General features: G+C 42.3%; 1 protein-coding gene across 21 annotated transcripts in view; it reads right to left on the bottom strand.

The window, feature by feature from the left end:
• The window catches only part of TRPM3 (transient receptor potential cation channel subfamily M member 3), a 931696-nt gene that overhangs the window by 89908 nt on the left and 826779 nt on the right, over positions 1–15009 (bottom strand). For 6 of the 21 annotated variants that reach the window (XM_017873069.1, XM_017873074.1, XM_017873075.1 and 3 more), the window contains 5 exons: positions 8715–8750; positions 8422–8562; positions 4468–4497; positions 3301–3590; positions 2123–2351 (listed from right to left, as the gene is read on the bottom strand). In XM_017873069.1, the coding sequence (XP_017728558.1) occupies positions 2123–2351; positions 3301–3590; positions 4468–4497; positions 8422–8562; positions 8715–8750 (726 nt within the window). The remainder of the gene's footprint in view (positions 1–2122; positions 2352–3300; positions 3591–4467; positions 4498–8421; positions 8563–8714; positions 8751–15009) is intronic. The other 15 variants (XM_017873090.1, XM_017873072.1, XM_017873089.1 and 12 more) reach the window with 3 other exon arrangements.

Genomic DNA, 15009 nt, shown 5'->3' on the forward strand with positions numbered 1-15009 from the left:
TGCTTGAATGCCCACAGGGACACCAGAGTAGTTCACGGAAAATGGCTGTGAATTCATGACACTGAATTCTGGGTGCCTGGCTGTCCTAGGAAGGCTCAGGTGGCATGCTGGCAGTCTTCAGGGGACACGACACCCTGTCCTCGGAGCTGAGAGCCGGCTTGGCTCCCTTCCTGAGGCCGGGCTTGGCGGTCACTAGCAGTGTGGCTATGGAGTGCCCATGACCCACGTCACAGACCCTTTCTGTGACTTTAGGCCAAGAGCCCACAGGAAGAGTGGTATGGAGAAAGGGTGTTGGTCCCATAAAATGGTGGGTGTCAGGGGCAGGGGTGAGGTTGGGGAGGGGAGGAAATGGGAAATGGGGCCATACAGGTCAAAGGGTACAAAGTTGTAGATATGTAGGATGAGTATGTACCATACAGATGTCATGTCCAACACGAGGACTCTAGCTGAAATATGGTACTGTATACTGGAAATTTGCTAAGAGAGTAGATTTTAGGTGCTCTTACACACACAAGGAAGGGTAATGAGGCAAGATGATGGATATGCTAATTTGCTCGACTAGAGTGACCATTTCACAGTGTATATCAAAACCTCATGTTGTGTCTGGGCGCCAGAGGTTCATGCCTGTAATCCCGGCACTTTGGGAGGCCAAGGCGGGTGGATCACTTGAGGTCAAGAGTTCAAGACCAGGCTGACCAACATGATGAAACCCCATCTGTACTACAAATACAAAAATTAGCTAGGCATAGTTGCTTGTGCCTGTAATCCCAGCTACTTGGGAGGCTGAGGCAGGAGAATCGCTTGAACGTGGGAGTTAGAGGTTGCAGTGAGCCAAGATCACACCTCTGTACTCCAGCCTGGGTGACAGAGCAAGACCTTGTCTCAAAAACAAACAAACAAAAAACAACCCCCTCCAAAATCTCAAAAAAAAAAAAACCCCAAAACCCATCATGTTGTATACCTTAAATTAAAACAAACAAAAAACTTCCCATATCCTTTCAATCTTCCATCTCCCATTTTTTTCTGTCTTTCTTTTCCTTTTTCGGTTTCATATTTTCCTTGAAAAACACTGAAAAGAACATTAAAAAAGCAAACACTAAACACCATCCTATTTCCCTTAAAAACAGTAACATCCCTTTCATAGTCCATTCAGCCTCAGAGGTAACCGCTGCTGACAATTTACTATGTGTCCTGCCTGGTTTTTATAGGATAGTTTATACAGACATAACTATACATAGACACATTAAAAATGACCTCCGGCCGGGCGCGGTGGCTCAAGCCTGTAATCCCAGCACTTTGGGAGGCCGAGACGGGCGGATCACGAGGTCAGGAGATCGAGACCATCCTGGCTAACACGGTGAAACCCCGTCTCTACTAAAGAAATACAAAACTCAGCCGGGCGATGTGGCGGGCGCCTGTAGTCCCAGCTACTTGGGAGGCTGAGGCGAGAGAATGGCGTAAACCCGGGAGGAGGAGCTTGCAGTGAGCTGAGATCCGGCCACTGCACTCCAGCCTGGGAGACAGAGCAAGACTCTGTCTCCAAAAAAAACAAAACAAAACAAAAAAAAAAATAAAAATGACCTCCGATTATACACACTGATCTGCGACTTGTTTTTCTTAAGAATAGATTAGGATTATCTAGCAATGGCTTTACAAATAAATCTATCTCAGTTTTATTTTAGTTTAAAAAGACCTCTCAAGCACATCTGGTAAGAGCCAATGTCTCTATGACATGATGCCAAGGAGAGCCAGGGGTTCAGGCATCCTCTGCAGTGACAGGTGGCCTAGGTGGGGACTCCTGGTGCAGCTGGCTTTGCTCATGCAAATGGCAGCCCCTGCAGTACCTGTACATGGCCATCCCCTTTGGATCCTCCAAAAAATATTAATGACCAGGCACCCTCTCTAGAGATGCTGATGCAGCAGGACCCAGGGGGAAGCCCCAGCCTCTATATGGGAAAAACAAAACCAAGCAACACTCTACAGGATTCTGAGGCACAGTTAGGATTTAGAACCACCCGCCTGAGATAAAAGGATGCCCAATCCCACGGCAGATTTTGTCTGGGAAAACTCTACCCCACCCGCTGGTCCTCATAGCCAGGAGGGCCTTGTTGGGCGTGCTGACCTTGAGGCCTGAGTTCTTGCGCATGCGGAGCCGGCCCATCCACATGTCGGTGAGCAGCATCTGGCTGCACGTGTGCGCGATGAAGTCGCGGTGTTTGGCAGCCACTGCAAGCTGCAGGCACGTGGCGTTGCTCCAGTTCTTCAGCTCATACGTCAGCAGTTTCATGGCCAGCTGTTCGTCCTGCTTGTAGGACTGGTCCAAGAGCTCCACAGCCAGCTGGCCGAAGTCTCTGAAAGACAGAATGGGTGGACAGTCCTTCAGGTCAGCTTGGAGACTTATAAGATAAAAGTGGACCTGCTGGACAACCAGAAAATGTGGTCACTGTGTGATGTAGTTGTTTCATATGGGGTCTGGTCTGTTTCTAAATTTATCCAGCCAACATCCACTAAGCATCTACTGTGTGCCAGATACCATGTATAGAACTGGGGGTGTAAGTCAAACAATATATGATCTCTGTACTCAGGCCCTCAGATTGTCATATGAGTGTAGGGGATGGAGTAATCAATCAATAGAGTACAGTATGTCTTTTTTTTTTTTTTTTTTTGAGACAGGGTCTCTCTCTGTTTCCCAGGCTGGAGTGCAGTGGAATGATCAAGGCTCACTGCAGTCTTGACCCCCTGGGCTCAAGAGATCCTCGTACCTTAGCCTCCTGAGTAGCTAGGACTACAGGCATGCACCACCACACCCAGCTAATTTTTAATTTTTTTTTAGAGATGGGGTCTTGCTATGTTGCCCAGGCTGGTCTCAAACTTCTGGGCTCAAATGATCCACACATCTCAACCTCCCAAAGTGCTGGGATTACAGGCATGAGCCACTACACCAGGCAGTATGTCCTGTTAAATGTGTCAAACTTCAGTTCACATTCCAGCCTTGCCACCACAAACGTGTGATCTTAAATTCTCTGAGCCCCATTTTTCCTAGCTGAAAGAAGTGCATAACTATGGGACCTACCTCATGGGGTAGTTGAGAGGATGAAATAAAATGTTCCATGTTTCTATATGTACCACACTGTCTGTGGCACTGTGCACAATAAAGGGGAATTGTTTGTGTCCATCTTGTGTGTGCATCACTGGGGTGATACTGACTTCCCTTAAAGTTCTGAGTAGCTCAGACCTTCCAGCACTGGGAGCCCACCTTTCCTCCTCTCCCCCGACCAGCCCTTTGCTGGATGGACCCACCTGGAATTGTGATTCAGCTCCTGGGAAATGTCATCAACCATGTCGTTCTCAGAGGCCTCATGAGCCATGGCTTTGCAGAGCTTACAGGCCACCAGGGCCTTGGCCATGGCCTCCTCACCATGCTGCCAGAAGAACAGGGCCATCTTCTGCCGCTTCATGAGGACAGCCCACACCATGAGCTCGTGGAAAGGGAAGGGGAAGTGGTTGATCTCAGGATCATCCAAGTCAATGTCTACCTCTTCTTCACGTTTCTTGGTTGTCTTTCTTCCTCGCCTCAAGGGAATATCATCCTGTAATTATAGGGAAATCACACAGGCTGAGTTAGAAATGAATTGGTGCACTTCAGCAAGTAGCAATTGTATATCTTCTCCCAGCTAGCTCTGGGATCAGTACTGAAATGAACTAGGCCAGCTTCCGTCCTAAAAGAACTCACAAGCTCATCCATGCCCAACTTTAAAACAAGTGATGATAAATGCATAAGCACAGTGCTGGGGGAACATGTCAGTGTTACACTCTGATTTAAAAAATTATTTTTTAATGGGCCATTTTCTTTCTTTTCACTTCTGTGTGAAACATTACCTTTATTCAAAGGGTAATCTTGTTTGTACCTAATTATGGAGAGCACTACCCTTTTTACTGAAAGGATAAGGACAGCCTAGATTTTTATTTGCATACACGACCGTAACCACATGAACAAAAGATGGCAAATGGATAATTTATCTCAAGTTTCTGAATACTTATTAGATGCAATTCTGAAGTAGTTCTGGCCTTTGGACCTGTCACCATTTGTAAACACTCCAATAGATTTTGATTACTAGAATTTATATGCTTCCTTGGTTTTCAGGTATTTCAAATAGGATTTTTGTTTGTTTGTTTGCATTGCAGATACAACCTCATGGTGGAATTTTCAAAGGTGCTGTGAGGAACCCTTATGACACATTATATATATATAATTATACATATATAATGTATACATACTATAGTATGTAGTATATATAGTATTACACATTATATATACTATATATTTATAGTATATATATTACATATAGTGTATCTATTATATATACACTATATATTATTATATATATATACTATATATATAGCATATATATAATGGGTAACAAAGAGAATAAATCATTGACACTAATAATTTGGACAAACACTTACCTCCATTCCCAGCAGTTTCAAGGCTTTGGGCTGTTAAAAAAAATGTTGTGAACAAAGTTAGATCAGTTAGATCTTTCTTTCATAAAGGTAAGAAGAGTCCTATTATATCTTTTTGGTTTTGTTTTTATTGAGACAAGGTCTCACTTTGTTACCTGGGTTGGAGTGCAGAGGCACAATCATGGCTCACTGCAGCCTCAACCTCCTGGGCTCAAGTGATTCTCCTACTTCAGTGCCCCAAGTAGCTGAGAGTAGAGGTGCACGTTACCATGCTTGGCTAACTTTTAAAAATGTTTTGTAGAGATGGGGTCTCACTATGTTGCCAGGCTGGTCTCAAACTCTTGGGCTCAAGTGATCCTCCCACCTCAGCCTCCCAAAGTACTGGGATTATAGGCATGAGCCTCCACACCCAGCCTCCAAGAGTCCTATTATATTTTAAACAGGTGATATAAGAACACTATTGTACCATATAGCATTAATTTTATTTTGCTAAATAAAACGCCACAAGAAGAACTGATTTATAGAAATTCCAAGAGAATTTTGGATTTGGTGATTTTAATGAATCTACAGAAAATGAGGAAACTGGCAAGGCATAATGAGATTGCCTGAGGATAGAGCCTACAGGTTGATAATGATTTTTGTGAACCAAGATTTCTTTCACCTTCTATAAGCATCTTGCTTGGCTGACACCTTCACAACATCTAGTATTTGAATGAGTGCTTTGGTCTGAATGTTTTCGCCCCCCCCCCCCAATTCATATGTTGATATTCTAATTCCAAAGGTGATGGTATTAGGGGGGATACTTTCTGGGAGGTGATTAGATCAAGAGAGAAGAGCCCTCAGGAATGGGATTAGTACCCTTATAAAAGAGGCTCAATGCAGCTCATTCACCCTTCTACTGGATGAGGACACAGTGAGAAGGTGTCACTATGAATGAGGAAGCAGGTTCTCAACAGACAGTAAATCTGTTGGTCCCTAGATCTTGGACTTCCTACCCTCCAGAACTGTGAGAAATGAATTTCTGTTGTTATAAGACATCCCACTGATGGTATTTTGTCGTAGCAGCCTGAACAGACCAAGACAAATGAACAAGGAAACCTTCAATCAAGCAGATCGAATCATGTATTTCTCAAACCTCTGAAAAGCCTCTATTATCTGGAGACTTGGGATGTTATTCAGAAATATATTAATATGTTTAGATGCTTTATGCTGGCCATTTCCCTGTGCTGCTGCCCATCAGGGCCAGAGCAAGTGGGGCCAGAGGGCCTGTGCTGATGGTGGCAAAGGTGCTCAATAGCATGGAAAGTGTCAGCACACAGGAAGCATCATTGGCCATGCTGGGAATGTGCAAAACAGGCACAGGCTGAGTCGGAGAGAAAAGGCAACTCAGAAGGACACGGACCCTGATCTATATTTAACAGCAGGTAATACAAAACTACATCTCAGGGGCCAGGAAGACCAATTTTAAGCTTTTAAATATTTCAGAATGGTTGGGCACCATCTTGAAAGTTATTTGAGTAAATGGTAAGGGTACAGCACTTACAGTTCCTCCAAATTGTATTTGACTATTCACATTAGAACAGCTCAAACCGAATCTCTCTCTCTCTTTCTCTCTCTATTTTTCTCTTTCTCTTTCAGCTTCTAAAATGACTACTAGGCTAATATCTATTTCATTTTTTTCTTATTTATCTTTATTGTTTTTTTTTTTTTAAATTCTGTTATATTTCATTTTCAAACAAATCCCTTTTGTTAAATTTTAGGTGTTTTCAAAGTTCTTTACTAGTTCCACAAAATGCTTTCAGAATCAGAAAAAAACTTTGTTAAATATAAAAATCATGACTCGGCACAGTGGCTCACGCCTGTCATTCCAGCAGTTTGGAAGGCCAAGGCAGCAGGCGGATCACCTGAGGTCAGGAGTTCAAGACCAGCCTGGCCAACATGGCAAAACCCCATCTCTACTAAAAAATACAAAAATTAGCTGAGTGTAGTGGCATGTGCCTGTAATCCTGGCTACTCGGGAGGCTGAGGTAGGAGAATCACTTGAACCTGGGAGGTGGCGGTTGTAGTGAGCTGAGATCACACCACTGTACTCCAGTCTGGGCAACAGGGTGAGACTGCATCTCAAAAAAAAAAAAAAAAAAAAAAAAATTATGCCCACTACCAGCTAGAGCAGTAATTCTCAGAATGTGGCCCATGGGTCATGAGGGTCCCTGAAACATTTTGAGAGGGTGTGTGTAGTCAAAGCTATTTTCATAATAGTACTAGGATGTAATTGGGTTTGGCACCATCTTGACATTTGTACTGATGGTACAAAAGCAATGGTGAGTAAAGCTGTTGGGTGCCTTAGCAAGAACAAAGGCAGTGGTACCCACCTTTACCAGATGTCATTAGACTCCAGTATTATGCACTTGCAGAAAGCAAATGCAACTGTTTTACTTAAGAATGACCTTGTTGAGGACTAAAAAACAATTAACATTATTAAATCCTTACCCTTGATTAACTGTCTTTTTACTGTTCTGTGGGATGAAATGGGAAGTATACTCCTAAAATAGTTCTGCTGTATACTGAACTATTATGGGTTGTCCTGAGGAAATGCACTTAAGTGATTGTTTGGATTGTATTATAGCCACTTGTTTTTTTCATGGAATATAATTTTTACTTGAAGGACTGATTGGCAGATGGACTAAAGTTGTGTAGACTTGGACCTTTGGCAGATGTGTTTGGAATGACCAAAGTGAGGCTGTTATTTCAAGGAAAACAATAGATAGTATTTGTTGCCAATGACAAAATTCAAACTTTTAAGAAAAAAATTGGGATTTTAGAAAACTTATATCTACTCCCCACACCCCCACCATGACTTTGACAGCTTTTCAGGACTGAAAGACATTTCCCATGAGATAGAGGTGATACTAATGAAACTGTATAATAAAATGTGTCAGTATTTGGAAGAGCTGCATACCTTCACAAACCAATAATTTTCCATGACCAATCTATGATGTTACAAGATCCATCAAAGTATAAGATTGACCACTGGATTTTACTTTGTTATTATTTTATTTTATTTGTTTTAGAGTCAGAGTCTCACTACATTGTCCAGGTTGCAGGGCAGGGGCTACTCACAGGCATTATAATAGTATACTACAGCCTCGAACTCCTGGGCTCAAGCAAGTCTCCTGCCTCAGCCTCCTTAGTAGCTGGGACCATGGCTGGCTTGACTAGTGGATTTTAATGTAACAGAATTTGAAAAGTTCACTTATATCGTTTTAGATTTCACCTTGCAACTCATTTTTAAGAAACGGTTACTTACTAAATTTTGGTGTAGTATCAAAAAAAGGATATCTACAATTATATGTAAAGAGGATTAAAATACTCCTTCCTTTGATATATTTGCTATGTTTGTCATGTGTTTTTGTGGGGTCAGATTTTCTTTATATACTTTAACCAGAACATCCTACAATAGACTGAATCCACAAGTAGATATCTAGCTCTCTTCTATTAAGCTGGACATTACAGAAATTTGCAAAAGATAAAAAATGTTCCTATTATGAATTTGTTCTTTGTTTTTGAAAATATATTTTTTATAAACATGTTCTTTATGTTAACATATAATGGGGATTCCTATGTTTAACTTAAAATGAATTAAATATTTTTAGAGTCTCCATTTAAATTTCTAACATGGTAAATAAACACCGATAGGTAGAATTCCCATAGATAAAAGCTCTTTGAGGTTCTCAACAATTTTTAAAGGTATAAAGACCCAAAACCTGGAAAACTGCTGAGTTTAATAATCTCAATGATAAGATTAATTTGAATTTCATTACTATTCTTTGATTGTATAGGCTCACTCTCAGTGCAAGTTTTTGATTTTAATTCCCCTTGGAGACAAAGAAGCCACAACCCAAATCCCATACACCCTAGTCCTTCCAGGAGGGGCCCTGAATTTGCAGCCAGCCTCACCCTCTTGGGGCCGAAGAGGTTATGGTAGAGAGTCCGGAAGCGCTTGCGCGTGTAGTTGCAGCGATAAGCCCCGCCCATCAGGTATTCGATCACCAGGCCGATGTCAATCAGGCTGATTCTGTAGTCTGGGGGCAGGTTCCCCTGTCAGGGTAGAATGAAACAAACAAACAGACAAATCCAAAAGACAACGTGGTTTACTAGGGATTCTAGTTCATGTATTCTGTAACTAGAGTAAAAAAAATATTGAAAAAAGAAACATATGAATGTATTATTATGCTGGTTAATTAATTCACCTTAAAATAGATCCAACCGAAACCTGGATACTCTCGCTTGGAAAGAAGACATAAGTTAAATAAGAAGATGCAGTAATCGTCGGCAATAATAGAAAATCAAAATATTTATTCAAGTCTTCAGCTGGGGAGAAAAAAACACCAGTGTAGAAGAAACACAAGGCTAGACACGGCAAATGCTATCACTCCCAGGCACTAGGAACCAGGTTTCCCCAAATGCTCCCCAAGCCCCTCTTTCTGCCTCTGATCCAGGCCTGTTACCACTCTCTTGATATCATTTGGTTTTTACCACCCACTAAAGGAAGACTCCTCTCAGAAGATGAGTGTCATTACCAGGGCCTCCATCAGCTGGGATTTTAGGACTCAGGTCTCCTTTAATACAAAACCTCTATCCATAATTTTAAAAAACTGATGCTTTTTTCATAAAAGAAGAGCAATATTTAGGGAGGGGATTTTGGGTGTCAGGATGAGGTTGTACATGAACATCCCTTGCATTTAAAGAGAAGAGGGAGAGAAATTGGAGAAGACATTTTAGCAATGGAGTATTTATTTTTCTAGAATTAAGGAGATTTTTTTCATTTTTTCTTTTAAAGAGAGTAACATTTCTTAAAGATCTAGAGTTATGGTGTCTTTCTGAGCTGTTTGCCATCGCTAGATGCAAAAATAATAAAGATTTTCTTATTATTTACTCAATACTGCTTTCGACTTCTGAAGTTTAGGTTCTAAAGAAAATTTTTGCTGTTAGGCCAAGGGAGAGTTAGTTCCATTTGTGAGAAAGTCTGAGTGCACAGCGAATTCCAATCCACTCTCACTGCCTGCTGTAGCTCCTTCTTGCAGGAGAGTGCTCTATACCATAAATGGCTGGGTGTGACACCGTGTGGGAAGTCTCATGCCCTTAGATCTATTTTGGACAGACACGAGGGCTCCATCCACTTTTGTCCTTAATGAAGGACCCACCCAGGATGCTGTGTGAGATTTCTGCCACTTCACAGAAGACGTTCATTATGTATAGTGGTCATTTTCCAACTTTGGTGGCATCAGAATACCCTGGGGAACTTGGTGACATTGCAAACACCTGGACTTTGTCTCACTTACTTCAATGTATCGGGGCCTCTATGTCCTTTCCTAGCTCCTCAGGTGATTCTGATGCACACCCAAGTTTGTCAAACTGCTTGTCTACTCAGTAAGAGTCTGGTGGTAGTGGTAGATTAGGCAGCAGAACTGGGAAATTCATAGTGTCAAAAGCTAATTACTTTCAGTCAGAAATTAATTAAATTTTTTTTGCTAACCTGAGGGTAGGTTTTCAGTTGTCCTTACTCAAGTTTTCTGTGGGCAACTGTATTCATTTGAAGGTTTTGGGATTCAGGATTAGAGGTATCCCTCTGCATCCTATCATTAAACCTATAGCTCTGTATTTTTCTTGTTTGATTTATCTTTATATCCTCAGAACCTCTTATAATATGCCTGGCATATGGTGGGCACTCAGAGTGTTTTTGTTGAAAGTATAAACCAGTAAAACAGTGAAATTAATTGATGTGGTTGGGATCAAGTCTGGGTTTGGGTTTTTTAGTGTTATGTTCTCAGTAACAAAACCAACTAGCCACAATCTGTTGGTCATCCCTGGTTGGAATAGCCCTAGTTCACTATGGAAATTTGCTTTGAAATACAGGTAATGCTGTATCTGGAATTCAGTGGCTATCCTCAATGGGGTGAGAACAATGGGATAGTAATTGAAGCACCAGCCTCAAGCATGTAAGACTCCATTGCTGCTTTCTTTTTTTTTTTTTTTTTTTTTAGTTTCACTCTTGTTGCCCAGGCTGGAGCGCAATGGCGTGATCTGGGCTCACTGCAACCTCTGCCTCCTGGGTTCAAGTGATTCTCCTGCCTCAGCCTCCTGAGTAGCTGGGACTACAGGTGTACGCCACCATGCCCAGCTAATTTTTGTATTTTTAGTAGAGACAGGGTTTTGCCATGTTGGCCAGGCTGGTCTCAAACGCCTGACCTCAGGTGATCCTCCCACCTCGGCCTCCCAAAGTGCTGGGATTACAGGCGTGAGCCACTGTGCCTGGCCCATTGCTGCTTTTTAGACTTCCTTGCTGTCCCCAGAATTAGCTCCCACCCCAGGCCACTGGGTTCTACCTCTCCCTTGGCTTGAGGTACATGGCAGGCTTGGACATCTAACTGGAGCCAGCCAGGCAAAATGGGGCTGTGTAAAGGGCATCATATATGAGGGGGAACATTTTGAGACACAGACCCCTTTTGTCCTTGACGTTGGCCCTCCATAGCCTAATCTGGCATCCATTTGATGAGCTGAATAGTCCCGTCACAAAAATGGCCTCTACCCTCCTCAGAATTTCAGAATCTCCTTTGTTTGAAGATTATCTTTATCCATCTAACTGAATCAGCAAGCTAAGCTATCCTCAGGCTAAGAAAGACCAATTGTCTGCCTTCTTTATGCAAAGCATGGCAAAAAAATATTAAAAAGGGAGCTCAGAGAAAGTTTTAAGATAGTAACTTTTCATGTATTAGCCTTCCCATAAAATTAAACTGAGTTTAAAAATAGTACTAATGCAACTACTTTTCTCTATTATGTTGGGGCAGACTAACAAGGCCACAGTTTCTGTATCCTCTGGCTCTCCTGTACTGTTAGGCGAGGCTGTTATTTAAAGAGTAGAAGAGTCTCAAAGACTGGACCAGCCTGGGTGAGCCTCATTCATAGCGATGGGGCTCCTATGGGGACGACTGCCCGAGGATGCCCACCCATCGTGTCATTTTCCTTGGCAGGGTGAGGAGGAAGCACACCAGCTTCCAGTCAGCTGCCCTCGGCTTCTCTCTGTCCTTTGGCCAGCAGACACTTTCCCTTAGGCTCTCAGATTTCTTTCCAGTGAAAGGGGCTTGAACTCCACGGCCTTTATGGTCTGCAATGTTCAAAGACCAGGTTTCAGGAAAATCCTCAAAGGACTTATTGTGATGCTATAAAAAGGCAATCAGAGCAGCTCTATAAATTTGCGCCTAGTTTTAATCTTGTAGGAATTTAAAAAATTTTAAATGTGGGCTCACGCCTGTAATCCTAGCACTCTGGGAGGCTGAGGCGGGTGGATCGCCTGAGCTCAGGAGTTTGAGACCAGTCTGGGCAACATGGTGAAACCCCGTCTCTACTAAAATACAAAAAATTAGCCAGGCATGGCAGCGTGCACCTGTAGTCTCAGCTACTTGGGAGGCTGAGGCAGGAGAATTGCTTGAACCTGAGAGGTGGATGTTGAAGTGAGCCGAGATTGCACCACTGCACTCCAGTCTGGGCGACAGAGCAAGACTCTGTCTTTAAAATAAAATAAATAAAATAAAATAAAAGTAATACCAAGCCTAACACCTATGTATTTTGCTTTGAGAAACATAGGTGTAAGCATCAGTTAGAATTCTAAAAACAAGACACCAATATTGCTTGAAGACCAATACTGAAAGGGAATATTTATGCTTTCGAGGTGTCTTTGGGAGTTGTCAGGAAAGTGATTATAGTAAAATTCAAAATCAATAAACATTTAAGGGGCAAATAGAACATTTTTAGAAAATGGCTATATCCATAAAGGACTTTTAGGGGTATATATCGGCAAGAAGGTGCTGGGATCGTCTCATATAAAGCTTGATTCTTTCAGAATGATTTATGTTTGGTCAGCCCTGAAGGAGAATAAATGATTCCATGACCACTGAGGTTCCTGTATTCCGTTTGACCACAAGGGGGCAATATTCACCTAACCGAAGCCAGTGAGAATTCCCCCTCCAGCATTTTCCTGCCTCTTCCGTTTTTTTCTTTTTTTTTTCTTTTGAGACGGAGTTTTGCTCTTGTCGCCCAAGCTGCAGTGCAATGGCACCATCTTGACTCACTGCAACCTCTGTCTCCCAGGTTCAAGCGATTCTCCTGCCTCAGCCTCCAGAGTAGCTGAGATTACAGGCATGTGCCATCATGCCCGGCGAGTTTTCTTGTGTTTTTAGGAGAGATGGGGTTTCACCATGTCGGTCAGGCTGGTCTCGAACTCCTGACCTTAGGTGATCCGCCCATCTCAGCCTCCGAAAGTGCACCTTACCATCTTCTGTTTTATACATACCATAAGGCCATATAAACAAACCCAGAGTGGATGAAGGATTGGGAGCTAAGGAGTGAGTCGGATGCTCTCCTGGAAGTGATATTTGGAGGAGTGAAAATTTAACAAGTAATGTGTTTGAATTCAGCCTGCAAGGCTGGATCACATGTTTCTTCACAGAGATTTTAGGGAGCAAAGAAGTTAGGGAATAACTTTTCCTTTCTTACTAGGAAGAGTGGAAACCTTCTTGGGAAAGAAGAAATCGATTTTATAGCATGAATAAAATTGAGTACAATTTAGGCCTCTTGGGATAGGTGTCCTGCGTGGACTCTGAGGGGGATGGCAGCCTAAGTGCATGATACAATGCTGGGCCAATGGCCTTGATCACTGGGACCTGTGGATGTCACAGATTATGCATTTGCATTGCTTCTCCTAGGATGGGTATTGCCAGGCAGAGGGGACTTTATGGATACTCATTCAGAGAGCAGCCAGCAACATGACCCCACAGAAGAAACAGCCTTGGGATGGGCCATGGTCCTGCCCCCATGTGACCCTGGCCAGATCACTTCCTCTCTCTGTACCTCAGTTTATGTTGTGAAAATAGGTGGCTTGGACACAGTAACTTCTAAGATCCTGTCTATTTCTAAAAATCCAACTATATGACCACTACCTGGCAGGCTGCTCTTACTCCCTTTGGCCCACTGGTCAAAGACCCTGTTCAGAGCTTCCAAGGTTGATGTAGCTTCCAATGATCCCCTAGAGTTTGGTTAGTGGAACCAGAGGCTTGGAGACAAGGGATGGTAAAAGGATAGATGGGGATGGGGTAGTGCTCAGTGCATCCAGCTCCTCTGGAAAAAGCAGAGAAGGTGAGCAGCACCTCACATGCCAACAGGTAAAGCCCAAACACCTTCTGGAGGAGTCTTCCTTTGCTTGGGTCCTTTTCAAATTAGAAGTCAAAAGGGATACTGGAGGAACAGTCATTCTGCCTGCTGTTTCTGTTCTAGCACTTCCCCCACCCCCTTCGGTAATGACTTTGGTAATTGGTAAAGCCTGAACTATTATTTCCCATTTCATGCCTTAACAATGGGAGGTCATGTGATTCAAATAATTTGCTAGACAGGCTTGAGTTCTATGGGTAGGTACAATTTGACAACTTGAAAATGTTGTCTTCTTTTTTCATGCTATGAACTACTAACCTGAAGCTAAGGTTTACTTCATGCCATGCATAAGGAAACCTTTTCATTAAAATGCTAGTTTAAATTCACTAATTAGATCTGCTCTTCAAAATGATTGGGGTTTTTCAGATGTCAGCTCATGATATCACTATCAGATCTCAACTGTTTAGGAAAACTTTTTTCCTTTGAAACTCATAACAAGCCTTCAAAACAAGATTGGTTCCTTCTGATATACATAAGGTATGAAATGATTGCTGGTTGTCAGGTTTACCAAGGGAGTGTGAAGAAAAGACTCCCCTGGGACAGCTTGTACAATAAAGAAAAGTGGACTGCAGTTGGTGTGAGTAATCACCCAGTAGGGACTTCAGCTGGTGGAAGCTCAGGGGAAAAGAGGACATCACCCCAGTGTGCAGTCCCATAACATGGCAATATATCGGGCAACCAATCCTCTGAAATATAATAATGCTTTTGCAAATTTCCATGCATTTAGCAGATAGGATTATGCAAATGCCCTTTCCTTACCCAAAGTGTGTCTGAAATGCTTTTTTTTTCTTTTGCATTCTGAAAAGCTCTGGGTCTTAATTCCCATGTAAATGAACTTTAAATTATCATAATTTCACCACCTACTTAATACTCAAATAGCATCCTCCTTTAGTGGGGAACGATAGTATAGGTAATTTGAAGTATTAGCACATTTAAGAAAGGAAAAAACTACTTTAAAACATACAGAGGCACAAATTGAGCAGACAGCTACTAAAATGGCAGGTTATATTCCACAGAAAAGCAGACAGACTTGGGCCACTCTGGTTTAATATGAGAGCATTGGTACATTCAATGGATTTATGCATGAAAATAGTTCAGGGAACTGGGTTGGTTTAAAACAATTTAAATTTCTGATTAATGCTGAAGAGCCACTCTTTTTACCTCATTGCTGCTAGATTGTTCCCTTGATATAAATAATTTGAGATTTCAAAACAAGCTTGGGAGCAGTTCCCCACATTTAGCTCTGTTGGTCTCAAAGAAGAGGTGAACTGGAGATGTCAT

Source organism: Rhinopithecus bieti, unplaced genomic scaffold, assembly GCF_001698545.2.
Source record: "Rhinopithecus bieti isolate Rb0 unplaced genomic scaffold, ASM169854v2 scaffold_7648, whole genome shotgun sequence".
Lineage (NCBI taxonomy): Eukaryota > Metazoa > Chordata > Mammalia > Primates > Cercopithecidae > Rhinopithecus > Rhinopithecus bieti.